The sequence below is a fragment of the Geotrypetes seraphini genome, chromosome 1, assembly GCF_902459505.1.
Source record: "Geotrypetes seraphini chromosome 1, aGeoSer1.1, whole genome shotgun sequence".
Lineage (NCBI taxonomy): Eukaryota > Metazoa > Chordata > Amphibia > Gymnophiona > Dermophiidae > Geotrypetes > Geotrypetes seraphini.
Genome location: NC_047084.1, coordinates 467,826,837 through 467,840,407, shown reverse-complemented (window position 1 = coordinate 467,840,407; position 13,571 = coordinate 467,826,837). Strand labels below are relative to the sequence as shown.

The following is a 13,571-nucleotide window of genomic DNA, read 5'->3' as shown; positions in this document are numbered from 1 at the left end:
CAGATGTTTTCATGTGAGAGGTTCCTTCTTTTTGTAGGATAAAATTGGAGTGTTTTAGGAGATCTTTATTTCAAGTTATGGGGCCGATGTTATGGAATCCATTATCCTCAGAAACTCGTGCTACTTCAAGTTTTCAATTAAAAAGAAAAAAAAAATCTTATTTTTGCAGGCATATGGTACTCCTTGCCAAGGAATTTTTAGTTGATGAATATTGTACTGCTTTGAGATAGAATTAGAATGAGTTATTGATTAACTGTATGTTTTTGATTGTTTAACTGTATGTTTTATTTGTGAACCAACATCGGACTGTGCAGTATAGAAATATGTAAATAAAATGGGGGTGCTGAGGAAATGTATAAATGTGTGTGTCTGTAAATATATAGAAGGCATATGAAAGCATGAAGTGTGTGCAAGATCTTATTTGAGTGTCCTGCTTTTCTTCCCTTTGTTTCTCATAGACAGTAATAATGGAGAGCAGAAATAAAGATGGCACCTGGCCCAGTGCCCAGCCTCATGCCATGTGAGTACTGAATGACTTCATTTATTTTCCTTATCTCCGTGGTCAGAAATCCAGTCTTTATCACCCTACCTGCAGCCTTGCAACTAATGTTTACTGTGTATAGGAATATCTCAGTGATGACATAACTCATCTGATCAGTGTAGCCCTCTTATCAGGGGTGGCTTAAGATCACTGCATGTAGTCTGCTACAAGTAAAACCTGTTTCCTAGGGAGTAGTCTGTACCTGCAGTGTGTCTGTGACCCATGTTCTGCTTCCATAGCTGTAACAGCCTTCAGAAACTGTAGTTAAACCTAAACTGTGTTTAGTATTGAATCAAAGTTGTTAGTATCTTGCAGAGCTATGTCAGCAGGTTTTGAGTTCTGTCTATCTGAAATCAAGCTGTCCACTTAAAATACTTTCCCTATGATCCATAGCCCTCAAAAACAGCAGGAACTGTGGGTATCTCTGTAAGGCTATACCAGAAACCCTGGTAGTATTAAGCTTAATAATCATAGCTCTGCTGTCCCTCTTGAGCAAATAGGGAAAGCATGCAGAGAATGGCTCATGGAGTTCTTTGACCCATCTTCATATATGTATATTTGTATCTGTGTTGCCTTCATATTGGTGGTGTAGCTGCAGGTAGGCCTGGGTGGGCAAAAACCCATCCATTTTTGGCTCAGGCTCACCCAGCGGCAGCATCACACTGTCCTCTCTCCTCAGTAGCCTGCAATGATTCGCTTCTGCTGCCGGTTTCCAAAAGCTTCCCTCTGCTGCATCCCACCAGACAAGAAACAGGAAGTAATGTCAGTGGACAAAGGAAGGAAGCTTTTGGACGCCAGCAGCAGAAATGCATTGCTGCAGGCACTGGGATGCTTGCAGGGTATATAGAGATGAGGTTGAGAGAGAGGAGGGCAGATTCTTGGATGCCGTGGAGGGAAGAGGGTGGAGATGTTGGATGGGTATTAAAAAACCTGTTTGGTTTTCTTTTTAATATTTCTGGGAGGCAGAGGAGGGGGTAGATGTGGAAGGGCCCATCCAAGTTAACTAGGTCTGGCTACACCTCTGTTTAATAACTATATTTCCAGTGTAATAGGGATGGTATGCTGAACTGTAGAGTTATTCATCTGTGCTCACGAGCAAACTGCAGAAGATGCCAATTACAACTTTTCAAATACTCCTCCTTCTCCACAGTCTCTGCTGTCCCTTTCAGCTCTTTAATGAAAGTGTGCCTCTGATCTACTCAATTTATTTCTTTATTGTTTTCTGGTGTTTTACTGATTCTTGGCTTCTTCACAGATTTTTTTTATTTTTTTTATTTGTGCAGCCTAAAAGTCACTGCTTTGCCTGTTTGTCTGCAGCTGGCATGTGTATCTCTCGGGGACCTGTACAGCAGATTTGTGGAGCTCCGATTTCCAGTCCATTAACACTTGTTTGCTTCCTTGTCTTGATCAGAAACTGGAGCGCAGGTTGTTAGGTATCAATAGCGATCCTTCGGGGCGCTCAGGGTGACAGCTGCAACTTCGCTTCCCTCCTTTCTCTGCTTCGTATGTCATGGTCTGGGGGGGTGTAGAGGATCAGTCCAACTAAGATTCGACTGGCAGCCTGAAGATCTCGACGTGGCAGCTGACCGGTGGGCTTGAGACAAGAGAACCCCTCCAGATCTAGCTATACTTTAAAGGAACTTAGGCAGGCTGTAGCACGATTTCCCCAGCACTTGCTCTGTGAGTGCACGTTGTGACAGCCTATGGCAAAAATCGGGGTGGTCTTAAAGTGTTTTTTTGGCTGAATTTGAAGTTAGGTCTTTGGCCCACCTCTAAAATCCTAATTCTTTAACAACTCTCCAGACTGGCATAGTCATCTTACAAGCGGATTATATCTCATCATGACCAGCAGGTGGAGACTGAGACAAAACTTTGGAATGGTACTTAATAAGTTACTCCCCCTAATTACTTCAGTCTTCTTTCATCTCCAGCAGGTGTGAGTAAGTTGTACCCATCTCCCTTCTGTAGGGCTGTTGGATTTTATTCAGGACTCCTAGTCCCTGTTTTTGTGTCGGACTGAGCTTGGATGGGTCCTGTTTAGGGGTCACTCCACCCCTTTCCTCCACCTCCCCAACATTTTTTTGGAGGTGCTTCAACAGTAAGCCTTGCCCTAATTCAAGCAAGGCATACTGCTTTGAGAGCCAGTGGAGTCTGTTCTGTGTAAAAAAAAATCCTGAGGCAGTGCCGGTCTGAAGGATACCTTTCCCTTTAAATTTAATGTATTTTACTGTATTTTTCAACTAACTGGCACTTTTCTTTAATTAGGTTACATATGGAGCAATGAGCACTTCACAGGAGAAGAAGTGCTCATTTTGCTCCAGATGCGAGGCACTCGTGGCCGGCCTGTGTAAGCACTGTACGGGCTGGAGCGGTGGAGGAGCCCCTTTGGCAATGGGTGACGGCGGCCAGGGCTTCCCGCTGAAAGTGCCTTGTGAGTCGACAGTTGACAGCGGGGAGGCCCAAGGAGGGATTTCCTCAGCCGCCGACAGTGAGGGTAAAAAGGATTCCCTTACCGCTGAAGCGGCTGGAGATTTCCTCACAGCTGTTTCTCTCACAGCTGATGTCGGCTTGCCTGCTTTAGCGGCTGGGACAGTTCAGGCTTCCCAGCCGCTACAGGCCCTTGAGGGGTTATTTTCAGCTGCAACTTTGACATTTTTGGCGGAAAAACCCTCCAGTTGCTCTGGAGCCTCAGGTGACCTTCCCCCTGTCTTGGAAAAACAGGTGCAGGTTTTAGCTGTTTCCCATGCGGTGGTAGGGAGTCCCATGGAGCCGCCAAGGGATTTTTCCCCAGATTTATTTTTTACTATATGCAGAGCTTATTTTCAGGTGGCCGGAGGTTCAGCATTTGTGCCAGGGGTCTCAGGGGGTGGGGGGCATTTTCCTCCACACCCCCTCTACTTCTTTACCGCCTCCTCCCTCGTCCAAGCAACCGTGGGTTGCTTGGGACGAAGACTTGTGGTCTGAGGAGCGTGTTGATTTCAGTGAGGACCTGGACCCTGGGGGAAACCTCCAGTATCCTCTTGAGGGGACAGCCGCTGGTACCGGGGATTCGGTTTTTCTGTCTACCAGCGAGGAGGCGTCCATTGTGCGCCTTTGTCAGAGAGACGAGCTCCCAGTTCTGATTCAGCAGGTCTCCTCGGTGTTGCGCTTTGAGGATGTGCCGTCTGAGACCCCGCATGTGGAGGATCCTCTTCTTGAAGGGATCCGCTCTGCGTCCCGCTCTTTTCCCATGCATCAGGATATTTGGAATGTTATCCAGGCGCAGTGGAATATACCGGAGGTGCCGTTTCGGTTTGCGTGCTCCATTTTTCATTTGTATCCCATCCCGGAGGGGGATAGGGCTAACTTGATGATGCCAGTGGTGGGCGTGATGATCTCAGCATACTGTGCCTGTGGAGGGCGGTTCTGCTTTACGGGTCTCTGAGGAGAGTAAGTTGACCATTCTTAAGCAGAATTTTAATGTCTCTGCCTTGGGAGTCCAGGCAGCTATTTGTGGGGGGCTCTTAGCTCAGGCCGTTTTTTGGTGGGCCGAGCTTGTCCTTGACCATGAGTCTGATGACTGGTCCTTGGTGGATCAGAAGTGGCAAAAATTGAGATGGCAGCCTTTTTCCTCTCAGACGCCCTCTATGACTTGGTGCGGACGTCCGCCAAGTCTATGGCTTTTGCGATGACCGCTGGTCGCATCTTGTGGCTTCGCGCTTTGTCAGCGGATGCAGCGTCCAAGACTAAACTCACTAAATTTCCCTTTAGGGAGTCTTTTTTTGTTTGGAGAGGATTTGGATAAGTTAGTTCAGACTCTGACGGACTCTAAAGTGCCCAGCCTGCCTGAAGACCACGCTCGCCTGGCTGTTAGAGATGGCACTGCTCGGGGACGTTTGCGGGAGTTCTGCAGATATCGTCCTGGGCGTGGGGATGCTCCCTTCTCCTCTTCTGGGTTTTCCAGGGGTCGTTTCTTTCAGCGCATGCAGTCCTTTTGGGGAGGCCCTTCGAGGAGCTGGGAATCCCTCCGCCACTGCCCTGTCCTGCCCCTCTGATTCCGGTGGGTGCCTGGCTGCACAATTTGTATTCAAAATGGGCAGAAATCATGTCCGATCAGTGGGTCTTGGAGGTGATTCTTCACGGTTAAGCTCTGGAGTTTGCTCACTTCCTGCCAGATCTTTTTCTAGCTTCGCCTTGTCAGGCACCTGGAAGAAGCAGGCTTTTCGCCAAACCCTTCAAAGATTGTTAGATCTCAAAGCAGTAGTTCCAGTCCCTCCAGTACCTCCAGGTATTCAATTTACTTTGTGGTGTCCAAAAAAGAGGGGACTTATCAACCCATCTTAGATTTGCAGGGGTCAACAGGGTTCCTTCTTTTTGCATGGAGACAGTGAGCTTAGTGATTCTGGCGGTTCTGCCGGGGGAGTTTCTGACCTCGATTTGACGGAGGCTTACTTGCATGTTCCAATCGGGGCCTCCCATCAGCGTTTCCTTCGCTTTAAGATTTTGTGTCAGCACTTCAGTTCTGTGTGCTTCCTTTTGGTCTGGCCATGGCTCCGCAGACATTTACCAAGGTTATGGTGATAGCTGCGGTGGCATTGGGCAAAGAGGGCATTCTAGTTCATCCCTACCTGGACGACTGGTTGATTCGAGCGAAGTCATTGCAGGAGAGCACTCGGGTCATGGCTCAGGTGGTGGAGTTCCTGCAGTCACTGAGCTGGGTGGTCAACCTTTCCAAAAGTCAGTTGACCCCCATCTCAGCGCCCGGAGCACCTTGGAGTTTTCTTCAACACCTCCTTGGGCAAGGTCTTTTTCCCAGAGGCCCAGGTAAGCAAATTGCAATCTCAAATTCGCCTGCTTATGGCATCCCAGTGTCCTTGAGCGCAGGATTTTCTCCAAGTCTTGGGGGTCGATGGCGGCATCCCTCGTCGTGGTGATGTGGGCTTAGGCCCACATGCATCCGCTTCAGTATGCTCTTCTTTGGAGGTGGTTGCCCCAGAGGCACAGTCTGGATCTTCCTGTTCCTCTGAGAGGCTTGGCTCGCTGCAAACTTCGTTGGTGGCTCCAGACCTCTCATCTAGACCAAGAGGTTAGTCTGGATCAGCCACAGTGGACGGTGATAAGAACATAAGAAACGTCTTCACCAGATCAGACCTAGGTCCATCTAGTCCGGCGATCCGCACACGCGGAGGCCCAGTTAGGTGCTCCCTGTTGGAGACCCGGATTTCCCGTATCCCCCGATATGATTTGCAAGAAGGTGTGCATCCAACTTGTGCTTGAAACCCTGTACACTAGTCTCTGCCACAAGCTCCTCTGGGAGAACATTCCAAGCGCTCACCACTCGCTGTGTGAAACAGAACTTCCTGACATTTGTCTTGAACCTGCTGCCACACAGTTTCAGGCTATGACCTCTTGTCCGTGTCACATCTGAAAATGTCAGTAATGCTTCTTCCCGGTCTATTATGTCAAATCCTTTTAATATTTTAAAAGTCTCTATCAAATCCCCTCTCAATCTTCTCTTTTCGAGGGTGAACAGTCCCAGTTTTCTGAGGTGTTCTTTGTAGCTCAAATTCTCCATACCTTTGACTAGTTTCGTGGCTCTCCTCTGCACCCTCTCCAGCAGAGTGATATCCTTCTTAGGTATGGAGACCAGTGTTGGACACAATATTCTAAGTGTGGTCTGACCATTGCTCTGTAACGTGTTTCTGAGTTGCAGGCTTTCTCTTGTAGGTCTCCATTCCTGGAGTTTTCTAGGGAGCGGGTTATTTTGCGGACTGTTCCTTCCTTTCTGCCTAAGGTAGTTTCTCTATTTCATGTTAATCAGTCAGTGGTCCTCCCGGTGTTGGGTTTTTGGGACAGAACTGCAGAGCAGAATTAGTTGTGTAAATTGGATATTTCTCGGGTTCTTTGCTCTTATGTCCAAAGGACCCAGGAGTTCAGAAAGTCAGATCATCTCTTTGTCCTATTAGTTGGTCCTCGTAAGGGGGATGGCACTTCCAAGGCTACCATTGTGCGCTGGATCAAGGAGACTATTACTTCTACATACCTTCTTCAGAAGAAGCCTGTTCTGGATTTTCTCAAGGCTTATTCCACTAGGGGTCAGGTAGCTTCTTGGGCTGAGTCTTCACTAGTGCCTCCTGTGGACATTTATAAGGCTGCTGTTTGGTCTTCCTTGCATTCCTTTGTCAGACACTACCATGTGGATGTTCAGGCGCTTCGGAATCCAGTGTTCAGTGAGCATGTTATCCCAGGACAAGCAGACAGTGTATTCTCTACATGTGGGTGACGTCATCGACGGAGCCCTCTAGTGGACGTTTTCGCAAGCAGGCTTGCACGAAAACCTTCAGGCTTGCGATTGGCCGGGCCCCTCCCTCCCTGCCTAGGACATGCGTCTCCTCAGCGTGTTCTCAGTTCTATGTTTTCCGCGGAGCCAAAAGCACTGCTCCCTTGCTTTGCGCGATATCGTTGTGCCTCTAGCACCACTGCTTGTTTGGTTAGTTCCTGTTGAGTCACTGTGCTCGCGTCTTTCATTTCATTTTTTCCAGTTCGTATAATTTTGACCGGGTTCCCGGTCTTTCTCTAGCCGCCTGGCCTCGCAGGGCCGCGGCTGTCTTGTTTTCTTATGTCCCGGCCTCGTTCCAGCTTTAAAAACTTTACTAAGTGCAACCGGGTTATCTCCATCACCGATCCTCATCGTTGGTGTGTGGAGTGCCTGGGTGCTGAGCACCGTGCTGAGTCGTGTCCCCGTTCTGCGACTTTGCAACCGCAGGCTCTTCGTCACAGGGTGGCTAAGATTCTTCAACTCTTTGGCTCCATTGATCCTGCGGGACAGGCCTCGAGGTAGATTCTGGCCTTGGCCCCTCCTGCTACTCTGGCCTCGGGTAAGTCTCCTCTTTCCTCCTCAGATGTGCCAGCAAACATGCCTACCTCGGAGTCTCATGTCAGTGCCGCCTCGTCAACATCTTCGAGACATCACTCTAAGTGTGCCTCCTCAGTAGGGAATACTCTTCCTCGAGGTCACCCCCGAAGGAGCGCTCTGCTGCACCTCCGAGTCACCTACCTATGGTCTCGGTGGCTATGTTCGAGGACATGCTTAAGGTTATTATTACCACACAGCTTTCCTCGGTGATGAGCCAATTAGTCCCGATTTCGACACCTTTGACTTCGGTCTCGACCCAGTCGCGATCTGACCAGCTTGAGCGTCCCCTTGTCTCTCGAGTCCTCACCCGTAAGACTTGTCGGGTTCCCTCGAGTGATTCTTCGTCCCTTGAGTTGCCGGTGACCTTTCGGGGGTCCAGGCCAGGGGCCCGTTTTTTCCCCGCTACTGCGGCGAGGCTCGCCTCTTCTAAAAGACCCCGGTCTTCCCCGCCCTGTCGGGGCAGGTCTCCAACCTTGAGGCCATCCAGACACATGATTGTCCTCGAGTTGGACTCTAGTGTATGTTCGCCATCAAGGCAATTGCCGGCCTCTAAGGGGCCTGCTTCGAAGCCGGTTAGGGAATTCTCCTTTACCCCTTCTTCTCCGGGGCTTCGCCAGCGGATCCCTCGGACCCCGAGGTCTTCCCCCATTCCTCAATGCCCCCTAGACGCCTTAGTCGAACCTCTTCGGTCTCCCGTTCATGGGACTCTGAGGCCCCGGCTTATTATTCTCCCTCTTTCTCGGCTGCATCCAGGTCCCGGTCGGAGTCTCCTCCGGAAGATGAATCTTCTTCTCAGACCTCCTCCTTTTCTCTCTGACATGGGCAGAGCTTTGAACTTGGATCTTCAGTCCGACTCCCGCTTTACCCAGGAATACCTGGCGGAAATGGGAGTTGACCGTCCGCCTCGTGAGGCGCTTCGCCTTCCTTGGCATCAGGTTCTCCGGCAGATATTTCTCCGGAACCTGGAGACACCATATGCAGTCACGGCTATTCCCTCCAAGTTGGAGTCCTGTTATCAAACAATCCCGGTGAAAGGGTTTGAAAGTGCTCAGCTTTTCCACCAATCCTTGGTTGAGTCTTCCTTGAAGAAGTCTAACCCCTTGAAGGTTTATGCTGCCGTCCCCCCGGGCAGGGAGGGCCGTACAATGGATAAATTTGGTCGCCGCCTCTATCAGAATTTGATGATGGCGAACCATGTCCTTAACTACAATTTTATCTTCACGTCCTACCTCCAGTTCTGTGTGGATGCCCTCCATTCGTTCCGAGAGGTCGTGCCAGAGCCTCGGCATCAGGAGTTTCGTCTCCTTGAAGAGACTCTCTCCCAGCTCCGCCTGTACATGTTTCAGGCCTCTTACGACGCCTTTGAGTTGTCCTCAAGAGTTACAGCCTTTGCGATCGCCATGCGTCGCCTCGCTTGGCTCTGGATTGTGGATATGGATCCCAATCTACAGGATCGTCTTGCCAATCTCCCGTGTGTGGGTCATGAGCTCTTCGATGATTCCATCGAGGCCGCCACAAAGCGCCTCTCGGACCACGAGCGGTCCTTCGCCTCTCTGGTGAAACCTAAACCGAAGGTTCCTCCGGCTCGACCTTATAAAATGCTTCTCCGGAGGTATCCACAAAAGTCCACCCCTGCCTTCTCTCGGCCTCCTTCAAAACGGCCGCAGCAGCAACGTCAGGCTAAGGCCCAGCCGCCGGCCCCGGCTAAGCCCGGGCCATCTTTTTGACAATCCCAGTACGAGCCTTGGGGCTCCCTTCCTCATGGGGCCTTTCCCATCAGGGGTCGCCTCCATCATTTCTATTTCCAGTGGCAGAGTCTTACCACCGACAGTTGGGTGCTGTCTATCATCCGAAATGGGTACTCCCTTCATTTCAGTCAAGTGCCCCCGGACATGCCTCCAAGAGAGTTTCCTGCTGCTCAGTCTCAGCTGTCTCTCCTTCTTCAGGAGGCTCGAGCCCTTCTTTGCTTCCGGGCGATCGAGGAGGTTCCACCGGACCAGAGAAACACCGGTTTTTATTCCTGGTACTTTCTGGTACCCAAGAAGATGGGGGATCTGCGCCCGATCCTGGACCTCCGTGCTCTGAACAAGTTTCTGGTCAGGGAATGGTTCAGAATGCTGGTTGTCAAGTGCACCCGTACTTTGGACGTTTGGCTCATCAGAGCACCATCCCAAGCGGAAGGAGAAAATGCAGTAGCGGCAGTTAGACATTAGAATCTGGGCTGGATTGTGAACTTTTGAAAGATTCACCTAGTTCCAGCACTATCCCTGGAATATCCGAGGATCTTATTCAACATGGCAGAAGACTGAGTCTTTCTTCCATATGCACACAAACAGAAGCTTTATGATCAAATTACAGACCTGCTGGTCATGTCAACGCCTACTGCGTTACCTTCAAGTCCTTGGGTTGATGGGTGGCCACGGTAGGGGTGGTACCTTGGCCAAAGATGCACATGTGCCCCCTCCAGGATGCATTGTTATCTCGTTGGTTGCTTGTTGGAGACTCCCCGTAAGTTCCACTCCCTTGGACAGCGGCAGCCAGAAGCAGCATGAGCTGTTGGCTCTGCCCACAGTCCCTAGCAAAGGAAATCCAATTCTAGTTCGATTACTGGGTCATCCTAATGATGGATGCTAGCTGATGGGCTGATTGTAAAGGTCACCCAGTTCAAGGACAATGGACTGTCTCAGTGGAAAAGGTCTATGAGCTGTTCGTCTGGCACTGCACCGACTGCAGTCTTTGCTGGAGGGCAAAGCAGTCTGTCTTCTCTGACAATGCCACTGCAGTGATCTATGTCAACAGACAGGGAGGCACCAGTAGCACTCCGATTCAGCTGGAGGTGAAAGCATTGTTCTGTTGGGCAGAAGTACATCTGCAGGTGATCTCTGCAGCGCACGTGGCCAGGGTAGACAGTATTCAAGTGGATTATCTCAGTATACAGACATTAGACCTGGGAGACTGGGTCATTGTTCTTGCTGGCATTCCAGGCCATTGTGAGACGATGGGGGTTGTCTGACATTTGACTTCATGGTGTCTACAAAAAACAAAAAGGCAACTGGTTATTCAGCTGACGATCTAAACCTGGAAGTGCAGAGATAAGATGCCCTAGTTCAACCATAGCCAGAGACCGGGCTACGGTATGTGTTCCTGCCCTGACCCGTGGTAGGCCAGGTGATCTGCCAAATAGCAAATCACCCGGGAATGGTAGTTCTTGTAGCACCAGATTGGCCCAGGTGCTCATGGATTTTGTATGCCTGCAGAAGGAGCAAAGTCTCAGACTCAAGGCACATTCAAACTTGCTCTCATAGGAGCTGATTACCCTACATCAGGGCTGCCCAAGTCCGGTCCTCTAGATCTACTGGCAGGCCAGGTTTTCAGGATATCCTCATTGAATATGCATGAGAGAGATTTGCCTGCACTGTCTTCTTCATATACAAATGTCTCTCTCATGCATATTCATTGTGGATATCCTGAAAACCTAGCCTGACAGTAGATCTTGAGGACCGGACTTGGGGAGCCCTGCCCTAGAACATTTAGGACAATTTGATCTTAACGACATGGTTCTTGAGCATGCAGCACTAGTCCAAAAAGGGTATTCAGAAGTAGTCATTTCTGTTCTCCTTAGAGTCAAAAAGCCAACAACGGTTTCTGCATATGCTAAGGCATGGGAGATGTTTCTGCGCTGGTGCAGCAGAGAAAAGTTAGAGCTGGGTAAAGCCCCATCTTGTCAATACTGGCGTTCCTCCAAGAGGGTATTGACAAAGGATTGGCAGTGGTGTCCATTAAAATTCAAGTAGCAGGGTGCTCATGTTTCAGGGAACAAGAGAAGAGATCTTCACTAGCGGCCCATCTGGACATAGGTTCTTGAAAGGTGCCCTGAAACTACGGTTGCCGATTCAAGACCCTTTTACAGTCTGGAATCTTAATATTGTCTTAGAAGGACTCAGCAGGGCCCTTAGAGGAAGCCTTCTTCGTTGATCTATCAGTCAAAGCAGTCATCTTGGTTGCTATTACATTAGCCAGGAAAGTCTCAGAATTGCAGGCACTGTCATGCGGAGAGCTGTTTTCAGGGTCACAAACGGAAGTGACCTTCTTACTGAAAGTCATATCAGCGTTTCATGTTAACCAGTAGGTTACACTGTCAACATTTCATACCACAGGATCCAAGAAGAAAGATAAGGCCTTAAAGGTTTTGGACATCCGGAAAGTTCTCTTGTATTACCTGGAGGTGACCAGTTTTGATCTTGCAGACCGTCTTTTTGTGTTAACCAATTAAGCAAGACCAGGCAAACCCACTTTCAAGGCCACCATCTCTAGATAGATTTGTAAAGCGATATCCTCTGCATACATCGGTTGCGGCAAACAGCCGCCTGTCTCCGTGAAAGCACATTCAACAAGAGGAGTGACTTCCTCTTGGGTGGAAGCTCAGGTAATCCTACCCAAGGAGATTTGTAGATCAACAATCTAGTCCTCCCTTTATACCTTCACCAAATTCTACTGGGTTACTGGGTGAACTTAGCGGCATAGGCGGATGCCTCTTTCAGGTCCTCTACTACAAGCAGGCTTATCTTTCCCACCATTGAGTTTGGGTACTGCTTAGCTACGTCCCTATGGTTCAGCATACCATCCCTATTGCACTGGAATAAAGAGATTAGGTTCTTACCTTAATATCTTTTCCAGTAGATGGGGATGGTATGCTGAACCCCAAGGCCAGCAATTAATGTGTCTTCTTTCTGTCTCAAGCTTAATGGTCATCTCCGTAGCTAAGATTTCAGACTCTTGGATTAGGAAGAGACTGTATTTAAGATTACAAGGGAGGAATAGTTGAGCACCATAAATGTTGAGGCTGTTTGTTTCTTGCTTAACTTGTATTTTCTTGGATTCATTGTTCATGTCAGAGGCTTGTTAATATTTTAACTACATTACTGTTTCTTCATTGATTATTTTAACGTCATCTAAGCAGATCAGACATCTGGTTTCGGGAAATTCCCAATATCCCTCCTTATTCTGTCTTCTGTAAGACTATCACCAACTTTCTGAAGGAGGCAGTAGTAATAATAATAATAATAATTTTATTTCTTATATACCACCAAAGCCATAGTAGTTCTAGGCGGTTTACAACGAAGAAGGGCTGGACAATCAGCGAAAATGGTACAATGTTACAATCAGAGAAAATTAGGTGGCAGAGACAAAATGGTACAACAGAGAGAAAAAATGGTACAAACAGAAAGAAAGATGGGTACAATTATGGCAATGAAATGGTACAGGGAAGAAGGTCAAGACAATCTGCGTAAAGGACAAAGAGAGATAGAAGGGGCCAGGGTGAGCATAGGGTCTTAGAGTATGAATCGGGTGAAAAGATTAGTTTTTAGTAGCTTCCTGAAGTTTAAGTAGGATGCAGTGCATGAGATGATGTGGGCCAGCCAGTTATTGTGATGACCTGCTTGGAAGGCAAGAGTTCTATGTAGATATCTTTTGTAACGGCAGGTCCTTAGGGTAGGGTAGCTAAACAGGTGGGTTCTACGTGTGAGTTTGGATGGGCGGTCTAGGATAAAATGGGGTACTAAGTATAGGGGGGCCGAGCCAAGGATGGATTTGTAGCAGAAACAGGCAAATTTGAATAGCACTCTTGCTTCTAGGGGTAGCCAGTGAAGTTTGTGTTGTAGGGAGTTATGTGTTCCCATTTTTTTTTTTTTTTTTTTTTTTTTTTTAATATTTCTTTTATTAAGAAAAGAAGAATACAAAGAAGTAAACCACAATCGGAATACAAAGAACCAGAAACAAAGCAAAACCCAAGACAAAAAGGGTCTACCGCGTTGTTTCTGTGCGGAGACAAAAGATACTCATCAAAAGCCAAGAACAACCCACCCTCCAAACCCCCCCCCACCCCTCACCCCCCCCAAGCACTCCAGTGTCAGAAATTCAGAAGAGCACTTCGGGCACCCGGAGACAAATTGTCCCAGACCGGAGCCCAAATCGCTCGGAATGTTCCCATTTTTTTAGTCCGAAGATCAGTCAGATTGCCGTGTTTTGAATAATTCGCAATCTTTGTGTGGTTTTTTTGAAAGATCCTAGGTAGATGATGTTGCAGTAGTCGACTAGACTTAAGATGGAGGATTGCACAAGTAGGCGGAATGA

At 48.5% G+C, this 13,571-nt stretch overlaps 1 protein-coding gene across 2 annotated transcripts in view; it reads left to right on the top strand.

The window, feature by feature from the left end:
- USP11 (ubiquitin specific peptidase 11) overlaps window positions 1–13,571 on the top strand; it is a 251,180-nt gene that overhangs the window by 66,059 nt on the left and 171,550 nt on the right. For both annotated transcript variants that reach the window (XM_033924282.1, XM_033924292.1), the window contains exon 6: window positions 459–520. In XM_033924282.1, coding sequence (XP_033780173.1) covers window positions 459–520 — 62 coding nt within the window. The remainder of the gene's footprint in view (window positions 1–458; window positions 521–13,571) is intronic.